This window comes from Cynocephalus volans, chromosome 2, assembly GCF_027409185.1.
Source record: "Cynocephalus volans isolate mCynVol1 chromosome 2, mCynVol1.pri, whole genome shotgun sequence".
NCBI lineage: Eukaryota > Metazoa > Chordata > Mammalia > Dermoptera > Cynocephalidae > Cynocephalus > Cynocephalus volans.
In genome coordinates, this window is record NC_084461.1 from 136,825,159 (window position 1) to 136,841,543 (window position 16,385).

The 16,385-nt window shown below is 44.8% G+C and overlaps 1 protein-coding gene across 2 annotated transcripts; it reads left to right on the forward strand.

Annotated features, from left to right (window-relative positions):
• The first annotated feature begins 1,356 nt into the window (after positions 1 to 1,356).
• On the forward strand, positions 1,357 to 15,098 carry SAP30L (SAP30 like). Of its 2 annotated transcripts, none has more exons than XM_063087526.1 (4): positions 1,357 to 2,074; positions 6,336 to 6,458; positions 8,684 to 8,782; positions 9,937 to 15,098. In XM_063087526.1, exons 1-4 carry the CDS (start codon positions 1,877 to 1,879, stop codon positions 10,063 to 10,065), a joined length of 549 nt encoding a protein of 182 aa, XP_062943596.1. In that variant the 5' UTR covers positions 1,357 to 1,876; the 3' UTR covers positions 10,066 to 15,098. The 2 variants fall into 2 exon arrangements, with proteins under 2 accessions (XP_062943596.1, XP_062943597.1); XM_063087527.1 differs by having other exon boundaries at positions 8,684 to 8,786; positions 9,937 to 10,062.
• The last annotated feature ends 1,287 nt before the right edge of the window (positions 15,099 to 16,385 follow it).

Below are 16,385 nucleotides of genomic sequence, written 5' to 3' on the forward strand. Positions count from 1 at the left end.
GCTGCTTCTAAACAAGGAACAGGATACAAACCCGAAGCTCCTTCTATGCTCTGGTGTACTACCAAAATAGGAATGCTTGCTCACCTATCACCTAACACACCCTCTACCCCACACCTTTCTTCCCCTCCTTTCGGAATAACACGCTACCCAGCCCTAAATGATTGCACGACCTTGGGCTAGTCCCATCCGACCTTTGGACCTCATTTGTCTCCTTGCTGCTCAGCTGGAGGGTGGCCTGACTAGAGGTGCTAAAGGATCCCCTACAACCCTTGGGTGAAGTGGGGGAGGGCGGCAGGCGGGGCGTGCAGGGCGCGGTCTTCCTGCAAGTAGACCCGGAGGTTTAAAGCGATAGAACTACAGTTTACAGCTCCAGGGAGGGACCAAGATACCGCCAGTCCTTCCCCATCCCGATCCCGAGATTGGCACTGGGTTCCCCATCCCCAGCCTTATCTCCTCTGCAGCTCCTCCTCTTCCCTGCGGTTCACTAAGTCCACCCTCCAAATCTTATCCGATCTCTAAATATTCCTAGTACAGGGGTCGCCCAAGCCCCTGGGGGTCTCCTTCCCTCTCCCCCATCTTTTCTTTCCGCGCCGTCCAAACCAGTCCCAATCTCACAGTCTGGGGTCTCGCCACCTCTAAGATTCCGACTACCTTGCAAGACCCTTTCCTCTTCCCCTTCCCCCCACACCTACCCCCCTCATCGGATCCCATAACGCCTCCGCATCTCTTTTCCACGTATCAGCATGGGATGGTCCTTCTACCTTTCCGGCCATGACTGGCTTTCTGAGCTGTCTCACCCACCCTGCCTCCCATGGGCCTGCGGGTCCTCTGGCAGGACCCAGTCTGTCCCTCTTATGACAAAACCTCTATCCCCTTTAGGTCCCTCCTCATATGCCCCACCCCCAAGTCTGTCCCTCTGCGTCCCCGCCCACGTCTGCACTTCTGTCAGTCCCCGAACATGTTCCTCTGTTCCTGAAGTCTGGCCCTACGTCCAGCCAGGACCCTGCTCACCATCCTTCCCCGGGGCCAGAGAGTCTGCGGCCCTGTTCCCCTCTCTCGCCTGGGCAACTCTTTCCTTTTCCACTTTCTCTACTTTGAACCCATCCCAGCAGAGTCCAGGAAGTAGCCTGGCGCCGGAGACTGGCGGCGGTGGTCCCCAATGGGGCGCGCCAGCGGCGCCAGCGGCCCCGCCCAGAGAGCAAACACTGCCAATAGGTGCGCGGGGGCGGGACTTCCGCTGTCCTGCGGAGGGCGGGGGAGCGAACTGTTGTGGTGCGGCGCGTTGGGCGGGCGGCGGCCGAGCGGTTCGGGGGCTGCCGCGGGACTCGGGGCGCAGCCGAGCGGCTGCAAGGGTGGGGCGGGCCGGACGTGTCGCGGGGCCCGGGCGGCGCGGGTTCGAGGCCGGGCCCCGCGCGGGGAGGCCGCGCCATCCCGGGGGAGCTGCCCGGTAGCGAGTTTGCCCCGCAGCCGAAAGAAGGCGGGAGCCGGCGGGGGCCTTCGAAACCCCCTGGCAACCCGGGCCCGGAGTCCCTGGGGAGCAGCTGCTTCCTGGGACGCCATCCCGGACGCCCCCGTCCTAGGGTAACGGTTCTGGGCCCCGGGCGGAAGGCGCCGCTGGGTGACCCCCAACGGGGCCCTGCGAGCTGCGGGAGCCGACCCGGGGCCTCAAGCGAGGACGACGGGGGTTTCTGGAGACGTGGGGCCAGGGGCTGAAGCAGCCGGTCCTCTCGGACGCGGGGCAGGGCAGCGCCTGATCTGGAGACGGACTCTGGGACTTTCGGGAGCGGGGGTCTCAGCGACCTGCCCCGCGGGGAGCGCGGCCGCGGAGTGGCCTACTGGGGACCCTCCCCCTGAGGGGCCGCTCCGGGGAGGGGAGATGAACGGCTTCAGCACCGAGGAGGACAGCCGCGAAGGGCCCCCCGCCGTCCCCGCCGCCGCCCCGGGATACGGCCAGAGCTGCTGCCTCATCGAGGACGGTGAACGCTGCGTCCGGCCCGCGGGCAACGCCTCCTTCAGCAAGAGGGTCCAGAAGAGCATCTCGCAGAAGAAACTCAAGCTGGACATCGACAAGAGCGTGAGTCTGCCCCCGCCCCGTCTGGGCCCCCGCGCCCCGCCGCTCTCCGGCCGCTGCCCCGGGCACTCCCCGCTGTGGGCCTCGCCGCCCTTATCTGCAAAACTGAGGAGTTGGACTCGGGATTTCGAAGGCCGCTTCAACGCTGACACGCTCTGTGATTCTGCCCAGATCCGGAAGGTTGGGGGCGGGGGGGGCTTCGAGGACTCTTCCTGCCTGGGAAGATTTGACAGCAGTTGTTTTATTGGTTTAGATATTAGAGCAGAGAGAGGTGGGTTAATTTTGTTGGCCCGTGAAGGAGCCTCAATTGGGGAGGGGGTGATAAAGGGACCCGGCTCTTCTCTAACTTCTTCCTTCTAGGAACCCTGTTATTCCTTCAAACGAGGAAAGGTGGCAGTTACTTCCCTGTCTCTCGCGGCCTCACTTTCTGCAGAGGTTCACCGAGCTAGCTGCTTCGCAGGCAGCCGTAGAAAAACCGAATGGGTTTTTCTGAGATGTGACAGAAATAAGGCCAAGGGCAGGTCTTGGGAGATGGCTCTTGCAGTCAATGTGACTGGAAGGGGAAAAAAATAAATTTTCTTAAGGGTCGTTTCTTTAGAAATGCGGTGGTGGCGGGTGGGGGTGGGGATGGATATTTAAATTTAAATAGGATTTCCCCGCGCTTTGTGCCTAATTATAGGAAACTTTTCCAGTGTGATTTCACCACTTTTATTTAACAATTCTAAAGATGTGCCTATTGTCAACCAATTAAGAACTTTTTAGTTTGACATCTGTTGCTGCAGGCCTTAAGTGGCTGCTTCCTGATTAGGAATTGGAAGCGAGTTAAGGGGGTATTTAATATTCAGGTAGCCTCGCTAAGAGCTTAGATGATTAACATCCATTCTCTTTTAGGACCAAAATTTTTTCACAGTTGGAGAAAATCAGAGATTGCTTTTTAAACTGAAAGGGAGCCTACTTTTTCACTTCTGATTTTACATTTGAAACTCTTAGTAAGGCTTATTCACGGGGCTTGAATGCCCAGAGATAGGAAGTGACCATGCCAAATACATACAGCACCTAAGAAGCTGGTTAATTTCTTAAACCCATTATCTGATTTACTTTCAAGCCCTGTGCATAAAGCTTTCATTAAGTCTTTAATAAATAAAACATCTTCGCTGTCCTTTCTTCCAGGCTCTTCCCTCCCACTTGCAATTTTTTTAAAAAGTTGACTGTTATAATACATTTGCAGTCCTCGCATGGAAAGGTGCTGATTTTAAATGGTTGGGGTGAGTTAGTGGCTTTCTTATTATAAATTTCTATCAGTGAATGAATGAATGGAATTCTGAGAGCAAACAATTGGCTAGACAGCAAGGTGGTCCCTGATTAGGTCACATGTTGGAAAGAAATGCTTAATTCTAGGACGGCAATGAATCCATCCACTTGGAAGCACTGCCTACCCTCTGTGTATGTTGTTAGAAGTATTTACTTGAGCAGTTTATAATATTTTTCAGTCCTTAAAAAAAAGAAATTTCAAGTCCTTTAAAGTCCTTGGATGCTTTCACATCTGAATGATTTCACTGGTGCAAGTGGGGCTCCATTTACCCGTTTACCCCATTAGAAAACCTGTGTTGGGCTATGTTGATCAATGTTGATCATTTCATACGCATTGTCTAGAAGAGAGGCAGCCTAAGCCTAGCATTCCCAAAAGGTAATGCTTCTGAAGGAGTAGGGTTTTGAGGTGGAATCACTCACAATTTGTTTCAAGGTGGTGGTGTGGAGTCATTGTTTCTGAAAGGGATTCTGTTTCATTCTCACAGGCTTGGGCAGGAATTCAATTCCAAGTAACTGCTGTGTTACAAGAATTTTTAGCTGTTGCAGAAAGTGGGGGGTAAGGGGGGAGGTAACACACTGGAAAACTAAAAAGCACTATGTTACCACCCTCCTGCCACCACCCCACCCCTAAACAACACTAAGCTCTAAAGTTTCTGAAAACCAGTGTGTACTTGAAAATGGTTAAGGAGAAACAGTGACTATAACAGCACCAAAAATTCAACTCAGGCAGTTTATCTCATTTTACATAGACATTGGCAGTGTTCTATGATTTATTAAGATACACTTGCAATATGCTTTTTTCTCTTTTAACATTTTATTAATATATTACATAAATAGGTTTTCTAACATTAAACTAAATTTGCTCTCTTAAAAAAAAAAGAAAAAGACTTGCAAACATTTCTCCAATTGACATACAGATTGAGTTTCCCTAATCTGAACATCCAAGATTTGAAATGCTTCAAAATTTGCTCATTGGGGCATTTAGGATTTTGGATGTTCAGATTACAGATGCTCAACCTGTATATAATCTGCAAATATTTTAAAATCTTAAAAAAGTCCAAAATCTGAAATACTTCCAGTCCCAAGCATTTTGGGCAAGGGATATTCAGCCCGTATTCCTGCTTTTTTCCTGGAGAAAAGTAGAAGTTAAGGATAGTATAAAGGAAAATGTTGGGGGAGGAAAGGACATGTGCCGGAGGTCAGAAGACCTAGGAGACCTTAGCCATGTCAGTTCTCCACTCTGGGTGGCTTTAGTTTACTCTTCTAGAAAATGAGATTGAGGCCAGTAGGGTTGCATGAGTTATTGTTAAATTCTCTTCCAGCTAGGATTCCATTATTCTAATGTCCTGACCTGAAATCTAGCCAAAGCTTTAGGAAATCACCTATTCTGCCTGTGGTTCTCCTACTAAGTTTGTCACTCTTTGTACTTGAGGAGCAGCTTAATCTCTCAGAGTTTACACACCAACCTGGCTAACACAAAGGACCAGCTTCCTCTGGGATACAGAGCGCACTTTGGTGTGCTTTCTTCCTGGAGAAAAAGTCATGTCCAGTAGTATATACATCAGTGAAGTGGGATTCTTTGGAACAGTGCTGTGTCTGAAAGTGCTATGAGAATTGAATCTGGCAAAGCTATCCCAATTCGTAACCATGTAAGTGGTTGCTTTTACTGGTCTAAGCTAGTTTTAGGTGTAAGGGACTGCCTATATCGATGCATCAGCATTTATTGACTACCCGCTGATTGCAAGACACCATCACAGCATAAACTTAAAACTACTTATGACTCACTAATCCAACCACGTGAAAGTTATAATTCATCAGAATAAATAGTTTTTATTATCTTCCCCTTGAAAAGGACTGAATTAATCAATGTTGATGTCCTGTCAGCTTATTACATAAACTCAAATTCAGAAGTCTCTCCAGAACATTTGTGCAACATCTGTTTCAATATCAACAACCCCAAGTCATTTATACAGGCATTCAGTTTCTGTGAGATTTTTGAGTGGTTCCCCTAGCCAACCCTGGTACTTACATTCTTAAATAAAAACATATTTTTCACATCTTAGCTGCTGTTGTCATCTTCACTTCACTAGTTTGCCTCCAGCCTATGTTAGAAAATCAGCGGTAGTATCCACCCTCTTTTATGTGGTTCCACCTTGTGAGAATTTCCCTATCTCTTTCCACTTCTCTTTGTGGATCAGATGTGAGGTGGTCCAAGAATTATAAATTGATACATGGAAATAAAGTTTTTCAGAGAGTTATCACCCTAGAATAGTAGCAATAGAGTTATCACCCTACAATAGTACACAGTCTCTTCTTTCTTGCTTTCCACCTCCCCAGGGTAATGCATTCCAGCCCACTGAAGTTCATAACTCCTACAGATCCGAAAATGTCACATCACTCCCTGCTTCAAAAACGTTTAGGGACTCTGTTTTGTCTGAAGGAAAGTATAAGCTGTTCTCATGCTCCAACCCCTGAATTTCTCGTTGTGCTTCTACATGGGCAGTCCCCGCCATAACTGACACTGCATTCCCTGGCCCTTCTCACTCACCCCTTCTGTCACTCTCATTGGAAACTCTAAGTCTTGTCTCTCCTGCCCATCTGGAATACTTCCTGTCTGCCTACAAATCCTTCCTTCTAGTCAGGGGCCTCTATCCTGACTGTCTCTGCTGCAGGAATCTATCCATCCCATTGCTGAATCCATCCCATTTATTGTCTTTACTATTCAGTGGAGGCTTGGTTTATAGACACTGCCCAGTGTAGTGTTAGCACTCTCTTAGTGTGTTTTTCTTGTTCTGCAACTCAGTAGTAAGCTTCTAGAAATTATGACCCACATCTTGTTCTTCCTTCTGTCTCTCCAATGCTTTGCAAAGGAGAAAAGCACCGTAATTTGACAGATTACCTGTTGCTGTTTCCATGGAATTGGCAACTCTGACTTTAACTTCCTTCCCTTCAGGTAAGGCACCTGTATATCTGCGATTTTCACAAAAATTTCATCCAGAGTGTCCGAAATAAAAGGAAGAGGAAGACAAGTGATGATGGTGGAGATTCTCCTGAGCACGACACTGACATTCCTGAGGTAAAAGCCAAAAATACCAGCTTGAGAAAGCTGGAAGAATGGATTCTAATATGATCCTTACCTCTGGTCTGCTTTTGTGCTAAGAAGTAACTTTAGTCCCCTTTGTTTTGCTGTGGTTTATTTGAAAGATGAGTCATAGAATCACAGTAATATTGAATCTGAGAGCAGGAAGCTTGGAAATCAACTGGTCTGACTGCCCCATCATTTTACAGACAGGCACAAAGACCCAAGGTCACATATATAGTTTGGAGGCTCTGATCTAGTGCCATTTCCAGTAGACCACACTGCCTTTCTTCAAAAAGCCCCTGACAAATGCTTAAAATTGACCACAATGTCAAATTTTTAAAAAAATTTGTTTTTGCCTTTAAAGTTGGAGACTGAGAATATTTGGTTTGGGGGAAGTCGTCTCTTCGTCTTTGTTCTATAAAGTGAAGGTGTAAGTTGTCAGTTCATACCAGCTCTGATTGTCTGTCACTCTGACTCCATGGCTCCTAGTCTAAGCTTGTTTCCAAGGATCCATTCCAAAGTCAATTGTACTGGATCAGGGTTTCTCAGCCCTGGCACTATTGAAATTTGGGGCCAGATAATTCTTTGTTTCAGGGGCTGTCCTGTGCATTGTAGAATGTTTAGCAGCATCCCTGGCTTTTACCTACTAGATGCCAGTCACACCACCCCCTTAGTCACAACAATCAAAAATTGTCTGTAGACATTGCCAAAAGTCCTCTGGGGGTGCAAAATCGTCCTTTGTTGAGAACCACTGCACCAGACCAAGCTTCTCAAACCAGAATGCCACCTTTCCTTCAAGGTGCCAGTGTCTATTAGGTGAGGCTCCAGGAAGGAATATTCAATTTTCTTTCTACCTAAATTGTTTTCACTTAAGGCTCAGCAAAAGAAGAACTGTTTATAGTGTACATTGAATATTTGGTGCATGAATATTTCATAAAACAACCGCCTGTTAGCACTCAGAGTGAAAATGACTGTGTAGGAATAGAAAGAGTAGGCAGGCCTTTGTCTGCAGATATGGGAGGAACCTTTGAAATTCCAGCCCTTTCCCTCTGCCCCTCCCTGTGTCCCCTTTTCCAACATTGGTTTACAGTATCTTTCTGTTACCTTTAGCATTATTATTATTTTATAAAGAAATGGATATATTCAATTTCTAAGTGCTTTTCACCAAAAAAAAAAAAAAAAAAAAGGTTTTGAGGAATGTTTTGAAAAGAATGAAGGACCTTTGTCCCTCATATTGATCATTCATTTTGTTTTTAAGTGCTCTCCACCTGCCTGAAGCAAGAACATCTCTTTTAGAGGCAGGTAAAGGCAGCCCAACTTTCTGGGCCTTCAATATTTCATGACTGTGCAGCTTTCCTCTCTTCCTGTGTTAGAAAAAAATGGGGGGGGGGTCCCTTCCCCTCTGTTATCCAGTCATCCGCCGAGACCCTGACCCTAATCTGCTGATTTGTACATTCACTACAGTAGCTTTTGAGCTTTCTCTGGAGAGTTGTTAAGGATTCTAATACCTGAAGGCTGAGCCTAGGAAAGAAGTATGTGAGAATAATAGTTCTTCCCATTGCCCTTCATGCCCTTCTGTCCAGTCTGCTACCTGATTCTGGCATGTCTTCCTGCAGGATGTGTTTCTGGTTTTTGCCTTTGCTCTCCATCCTTGGTGTCCCCCACTAGCATCACCACCCCTCCAAAGCCCAAATTGATCATGTCTTTTCTAGATCATTGTTACAGTATCTCCCTCTGTGCCCCACCCCTCATCAATCTTCCCTCTAAACCGCCACCAGATTCATTTTCCTGAAGCATCACCCTCCACCACCTGTGACAGTTCCTTCTGTTTTTCAAGACATGCCACTGTTCAGTCTCATTTTTTCAACCCACCACCATTGCCTATGACCCAGTTTGTCTCCCCACTTTCTGTCCTCATAATCTTCTTACTCATTTCCTACTCTATTCCTCATTGCCTTTCTAGACCTGCCCCTCCTTAGCTTAAGTTTCACCTCCTCTCCCAGCCTTCTGAGATCAGCTTACCTCACTTCAGCCAGAACTCTTTTTCTGCTGTTATTTTTGTCCTAGCCAGTTACTAGTTCTCAATGGACCCTTTCTAAGACTTCTTTTGTAGCCCTCCCCATCCTCACCCCTACCTCATGTAGCACTAGGCACACAGTGGGCTCTTGCTGAGTCCCGGCTGGTCACCATGCATAATGTGTTTCTCCTCTTCTCTCTAGGTTGATCTGTTCCAGCTGCAGGTAAACACTCTACGACGTTATAAACGGCACTACAAGTTGCAGACCAGACCAGGCTTCAATAAGGCCCAATTAGCAGAAGTAGGTAGACAAAATTGCCCTCTAAAAAGAAAGAGCCAACACTGTGCTTCTGATGGTGACCCTGCTTCTCCCCTCCCACTGTATGTGTCTGCTAATTGTAATCTCCTCCATAGCTCTGGAAGCAAGTCTCTATTCCCTCTTTTGCTTAATGTAGAATCTCATAGCTTTAGACCTGGAGAAGACCCATTTCCAGTAAAGAAACCATGGCACAGAGACAGGAAAGGACTTGCTTTAAAATCACACAGCAAGTTGGTAGCAGAATTGAGTTTGGAATCTCAGGACTTCTGATTCTAAGTCCTGAGTGTTCTTTTGTTTATTCATTTGTTTGAATCTTTTTAGCAAGGTTCTTTATAGATAAGGTCCTTTCTGCACATCAGGTGTGTCAGATTAATCATCCCCCAAAACTTCACCGATGTTCTGCAGGAGCTATTTTTCTTTCTTTGTTTTTTTCTTCAACTACTCTGGTGTCGGTAATGGAAGTATTTGTTATAATGAATGACACCCAAGAAAGTTTTCTGCTGCACTGAGTTCTTAACACAGTTTGGAGGGGATTGGAAAATGCTCCACTGGCCATTGTTTTTAGTATACTGACAGCCTGGCTTGATACTTCTGTCCTTGGCATTTGTGTGGGTGTCTTCTCATCCCTCTTTTTTAAATGTGTTTTTCTGCCTATTGTAGAAAATTTGGAAAATAGAGAAAAGGAAAAATACTCACAACCTAACCACTCTTTATTTCTCATTGTCTGTCTTTTTATCTGTCCTGGCTACCTTGATCCATTCAGATATTGAGGCTCACAGCCTGGTTGGTTTTTGGTCTTTCCAGCAGCTGGCCAACCAGAGAAGTCCCAATCTCTTCCTCCATGGGCATGGCCATGAAATGATGCCATGATAGATGGTTGGTTGTCCCTGAAATAGAACTGTATTTTGTTAGTGTTGTAGATTAAACTACCACTTTTGAAAGCCTGGCAACCAAACCACTTAAACCCCTGGGGGAGAAGGGCATTCTGAGTTCTGCACTACTATAGAAAGTTTTGCAGTAGTCATAACTCCTTCCATAGCACTGGAAGCAACTCCCTGTCCCCTCTTTTGCACAGTTTAGAATTTGTGGCCCTGATTTATGTGTGACTTAAGGGATTGGTTTTTTCCCCCACGTAGACTGTCAGCCGACACTTCAGGAACATACCTGTGAATGAAAAAGAGACCCTTGCCTACTTCATCTACATGGTGAAGAGTAACAAGAGTAGACTGGACCAGAAATCAGAGGGCGGCAAGCAGCTTGAGTGAGGATGAAGCAAACCTTAAAGGAATGAAGTATAATGCTTAGTGCACAGGTGATGTCTGCTACATTTAAGCCTGTAAAGACTGTTAAATTTTATTGTAAATAAAAACGTTTGAATGATGAATACTGTAAATCTTTTTGGTCAGGAGGATTATATTCTCATGATTCAGCATGTATATAGAAAGACTTTCTTTTAAGATGACTGCTGGACTTAAAAAACAAGATTATAAAAAGAATTAAAGAAAAACTATGTATCGCAGCATTCAACAAAGATTAAGTCAATTCTACTAGAAATGTGGGATAAGAAATATTTTGGTAGTCACCTTTGTAATACCAGGCTACCACGTGTGAGACATAGCCCTGGAATAGCAGCAAGGTGCAATTGATGGTGGGGATGCACGTGCAGACCCATCTGGACTTGCGTGCTGCCTGCTGGGGACATAGATGTCCTGCTGTGTTGCGAGCTTTGCCATTTACAGCAAATCGGTTTGACAAGGTCCCCCTCACTATCCCTGTGCCTTGTATACAGTAGGTACTCAATCAGTATTTGTTGGCTAATTGAGCTGTCACTGACAGTGCCAGCCTTGTAACATCTGCTTCACAACTTCTTGTTACTGAGACCTCTTCCATTTCTGTTGCTTACCACTTAACTGCTAGACTGTGTAGGAAATCCTGATGTACCAACAAGGAGGTTTCAAATCAAATCAAACAAGGATTTCAGGGCAGTTGCATAAGAAAAGTTATATTTGTCAAGGTTCCAGAAACACTGATACAAAGACCCTCACAGGAGATGTCCTTTGCACACCCTTCTACTCTCACTCTTTGGGGTAAAGTTATGTATTATGATTTTAGCCAAGCTCCTAGGAAATAAATGCTTTAACAAACAGATATTTAGTGGTTTGGGGCTAATGTTTTCAGAAGTATTAATCTTTAGTTCACAGCCACCACAAAAGTTGCCAAGGACCATGTGATTCCTGCTCAGAAGTCCAGCTGTGGGACTGAAAGTCTGGCTGGCCTTGACTCCCTGGGCTGTGTTCAGCAGCAAAGCATGAGTTTGAGCAACAAAGGTCAGTGCCATCTGATGCTCATTTTTGAGACAAATTTGCCTCCCTCTTAGGGATAAAAATTGCTAAAATAATTTTTTTAAAGTATTAATAATTACCTGATTTTTTGTTGTTGTTCACAAAGTCAGATTCCTATCTAATTAAATCAGAGCCAGAGTATCCTGTTGAAACAAAGCTTTATATCAAAAAGTATACTTTTGAAAAATTCTCTAGTCAATATGTTTGGAGCAGAGAGTGTGGGTAGGAGTGTGTGAGAAAATGACAAAGGGTTTGGATTCTCATTTATGATCATCTTGACATTTACTATGGTTAAAGGTGTCATTTTCCTACTCACTTTCAATTCTGAGTTATTTCTTAAGCCTTAAATAATAAAAGGAGCAATGAACAGCCTGGCCTGGCAGAATTTCATAGATGGCTTATTCTGAACACAATCACAGAGAAGTCAGAACTAAACCCCCACTGAACAGTGTGACAGAGTGTCCAAAGGTCTCAGTTCTGTGGAGCAGAGTACTATGCTTTCTGTGGAATGGGGACAGGGCTACCATGCTCACTAAAATTCAGTGTGTTCCATTGCAGCAAAGCTTTCACCAATGTTCAAAATGCATGTCTAGCAGATTGCAGCCATTTAAATTAAATATGTATAAATGAATGTACATAGAACATACTCTGGACTATGAGGGAATCCTATTTTGATATGAATCCTGGCTGTGGATGGCATGTCAAGATGCTCTGTGAATGTTTTCAATCATTCAGATTCAGTATGTATTTAGATTGTTTCCCTACTTATAGCTGAAGGATGTTGATACACGTGTAGGCATCAAGGAGGCTTATCAGGGGCTGGAGTTTGGGGGTAAATGGGGCCTGCAGGTTAAGGCATTGTTAACTTGCTCTATGGCAATGTACATGTCTTATTGAGGAAGAAAGTATATCTTTCTGATATTCAAACCAAAATTGTGGGTGTGTAGGTCATGTCAGTGTTTCTTTAACAGCAAATCTGTTTTCCCAGTTGAGAGAGTCAGAGTACATTTCTTTACAAGATGTGGTGTTAGGATCCGTCTGTTCACGCATGTCTGTGAGAATGCTTTTGTTCCAGAGTGAAGCCTGGGGAAACTTTTTACCTTCAGCCAGATGCCGTGCACATTTGAGTCCTTTGTCATCTTTCCACTAAAGAGAGGAGCTTTTGAAAAGTAGCGGTTGTGGGTTTCTTTTCAACCTTTTAAAACAGGTCAGGTGAGAGAAAAGACAAAGCTGTTTGAACTTTATGTTTTTCTCTGTCCAGAAATCGGTTCTTTCATCAAACCACTAAACCACTTGCCTTAGCCTTTTCTGCAGTTTCTGATGGCTTTTCTGTGGGCAAGAGACTTCTACCTGTGAGAACTGGCCAGGCCCTCCAAAGCAACACGGTCTGGCTTCAGAGAACAGTGGGGTTTGGGAAAGCAGTGCTCATCTTGGCTGCCTGCATTTTTATACCACCTGTCAAGGACTCGCGCTTCTCTCCACCTGTGATGTTGCAGCATTGCCTTCTCTCCTCTTGGTGCTCCTGAGCAAACTGGAATTTGAAAACCAGAACTGGCATTGTCTTCTTAAAGAGCACGGTTTGTGCCTCAGTCTGATATGGTATGATTTTTTCATATGCCTTGAAGGTTGTTACATGGAAATGTCACTATTCTGCCATTTATATTCCATTTTAAGATTTTAAAAAACAAACGGACAAACTTCTTATTTCAAGGAATAAACTCTTAGGTTGTCAGAAGCATGTGAAAAAGATCATAGCTGAATCTCAAAAAAGATTGAAAACCAAAGGATTCAAGACCGGTGTTGTAAAAGGAAGAGGAATTTCACTTATGTGTTATAGCTGCCAAGTTGTTAAATGTTCCTGTCATAGCTAAATTGTCACCGCTAGCCTTCCAGAGAAGAGATATTAATAATTGTTTGCAGCTGGAATGTTGTATCTAGCCTTGGCTTTGGGCTATTTATTTTGTGGAAAGTTTTTTGTTAATATCCTGCGGGGCAACTGCCTGGTGGAAGGGAGAGGGTGGGAAAAGGAACTTACTTTGGGTCCTTGCCTATTGAAGTAGGCTTTCCAGTGTATGGATCCCTGCATAGTTGCTTTATGGAAATCATCTGAATGCCCTCGGTCATTACACTGACAAGATCCAAAAGTTGGGAAAGGGCCTTTTAAGTCATCCACTTTAGTCTCCCCATAGGTGCTGACATTCTGCCTCCAACAATCCCACTACAGGGTTGAGCAGTCTGGGCTTAAACACCTCTGAGGACAGAGAACTCACTACCTCATGGGGAAGCCTATTCTATCTTTGTAAACCTCTGTCTTTTCTATGTCCTCTGTAATTTCCATCTTAGTCTCTGTACATTGGGGGGTGGGGGGGCCACATGGAACAAGTTATCCATCTTGGCAAAGGACCTAATTTCTGGCATTGTCTTAGAGCATAGCATTTGTCTTTTGGAAAGGAGCAGCTAGGACATAGACACTTTAGTGTCCTGACTGTCCTTACCCCTGAGTATTGGTCTGCTTAGTTCCTTGTTAAAAAATGTTGATAAAACCCCATCAGCCTATGCTCACTTGTTCTTACCAAAGCCAGTGGAAGTTAAGGGGAGGAGGGGATGTTATCAGCCTGCTAAAAACTAACCTAAGACAGATGAGGCCTTAGTTTTGGGCTTGCCCCACAAAAACGGATGTTTGTGATGTCACTTAGGAAAAACTTCAGCTAGAAGATTTTAAAGTAATATTGCTTCACATGGAGTTTAAAGGTTCCGTGGTTGCTGAGGGCTTGTATCTTAAGATTCCTGTAAGGTCTTCACACTGTTTTTACTGAGAAAACAAAGCATAAGAACTTGAGGGTAAGGGACTGTATGTATCAGAGAAGTGCCATATTTTAAGGCTGGAGAGTCCTTTAAGGTTGCTATTGTCCAATCCATTCTTAGAGATGGGGAAACTAAAATTCAAAAATATTTGCCTGAGATCACATGGCATTATTGGAACTAACCTCTAGTCCTCTTGACCTGTCCAGCACTCTTCCTACTTTCTGACTTGCAGGATGACCCTAATCCAGTCTAAAATAAGCTGCCCTCAGATTCTTGAGACCTTGTAACTGAGAAGAAGTTCCCAAGGCCATCCTGGCTCTCAGGGACTGTGAACCAACCTGTAGAACTCAAGCTTGAATGAAATGAATTAGGCCAGTTGAGTTTTGCAAAACAAGTGGTAGGGAAGAACAAACCTATAATTTAAGACCAACGTTCAAAAGCCCTAATGGAAGATGTAGTGTTGTCCTAGACATATTATAAAATGGGCTTGGTCTGTGATCTCTTGGTCAGACTTCTGCCTTCCAGGCAGTCCTTTGAGGTCCATAATTCAGCTGGCCCTGGCTCTTGGTCTCTGTTACTGAGCTGGGCAATCAAATTGATGGACAGTGGAGCTCAAGATCATGCCCTAGGAAGCATGGCGCTTTAGGAATGCCTTTTTATTCCTGTCATCATATTAGACTTTCCAAGTTTATGGCTAGGAAGAGTAAAGTTGATCTGATGTTCTGAGATAGCATCCAGTCTGAGTGAAGGTGGGACCAGTCTATCTACAATCAGTTGTTTCATTGAGCTTGCATCTTAAAACACAGATCCTTCAGTTGCTTTCACTTAATGAACACATTTGCCAGTGACAGAGGGTTGCTACAGGATCCCTGTTTTACATTTCTATCATCTGTTATGCCCATCAGACTGTATTTTGGGGTATAGGTTTTTTTTTTAATTTTGTAACTGCCTTATTGAAAAGTAAGTGCCCTTCCATTCCAGGCCTCCTCATATTGTACTTGTTTTCTACCAAATTTGGGGGATCATTTGTATTTAATTTTGTAATCTATGGCTCTGTACTGTTGAAAGGCTCTCAATTCTATGGGGTCTCTTTAGTATGTATTTTCATGTTGCACTATCACATAGATGGGATGGCCCGACTTTCACTCTTAATAAACTATCTGAATGAATAAGAGACACGCTGTTGTTCCCTTTGAATTTCTATACAGAATTCAAATGCTTTCACTTCCACATTTGGCCTGTGGTGTGTATTATAGTCATTAATGACAGTGGTCTTTCCTTCCAGCTCCAAGTATTAGCACCTCATTACCCCTGCAATCCCAGTGCATACCAGATGAGTTTAATTTTTTTTTTTTTTTTTTGGTGGCTGGCCAGTACAGGGATCCAAACCCTTGACCTCGGTGTTACAGCACTGTGCTCCAACCAACTGAGCTAACCAGCCAGCCCACCAGGTGAGTTTAGATCACAGGAGGTTGGGCCCAAGTTCTAGTCATGCTCTCCCACTCACTCACCTGGAAAGACACCGACTGGATCCAACAGCCCAAATCAGCCTGGGGCTTGACTTCCGTGTAGTGTGCCAGATACCCAGGACAAATGGAGTTCATTTCTCTGAGTCTTTGGTTATCCATCTATAAAATGAGAGTCCTAAGTAAACTGGATGGAGGATTGTGAATTGAAGTGTCTGCAGGGGGCAATCTGCAAACTGGAAAACTCAGGTCCCTTCTAAATGCAGCCAAGGGTAGGCTCCCACCTATTGTCATGTGGGAAGGCCAGTCCTGTGTGGCCAGGTCTTGCAATTTGACAAGAAGAGCTGGAAGTCCAGACCTGTAGGTAAATATCCCAATATTTAAAAGTGTCAAAAACATTTTTAACAGTGGGTGGACTGGTGGTTTTTTACCTACAGTGGAGCCATGCCATTTAAAGTTGGTCCATCATGTGAGCACTTGTTAGAAATGCAGAATCTCTGCCCCACTCATCTGCCAGCCATTTACTGAATCAGAATCTGCATTTTCACAAAGTCCTCAGGCAAGTCATGTGCACATTACAGTTTGAGAAGCCTGGGCTGTGTGACTGAGCTTTACTGATGGAGGTCTGTCACTAGTGGCCACTTTACCTTACCTCTGTCCTCAGTGGAATGAAAGGGAAGATATGCAATAAATGTTTTTCTTGATCAGATTAGTTAAATAGAAGTAATATATCCTGGCTCTAAAATTTTTAACTTCACAGAAATTTAAAAAGTGTAGCTCCTCCCTTCACTGCCATACTTCCCTTCTCCAATTCCACTCCTATGTAAATAGTGTAGAGAGTGACTTTTCATGAGGTAATCTGTGGGGGCAGGGAGGGCAGGGGGTCCTGGCTGTCACCAGGAGCCCACAGGACTAGTGATGGATTGTTGCTGAAGGACACCATCATTTATAGAGTCCCTGAGCTGATTTCCT

What these genes read in the sequence shown, in the direction of transcription:
- SAP30L (XM_063087526.1), top strand. Translation starts at nt 1,877, where the DNA reads ATGAACGGCTTCAGCACCGAGGAGGACAGCCGCGAAGGGCCCCCCGCC. An exon ending in AGCTGGACATCGACAAGAGC is followed by an intron (nt 2,075 to 6,335) that starts GTGAGTCTGCCC and finishes CCTTCCCTTCAG; the next exon opens with GTAAGGCACCTGTATATCTG. An exon ending in ACGACACTGACATTCCTGAG is followed by an intron (nt 6,459 to 8,683) that starts GTAAAAGCCAAA and finishes TCTTCTCTCTAG; the next exon opens with GTTGATCTGTTCCAGCTGCA.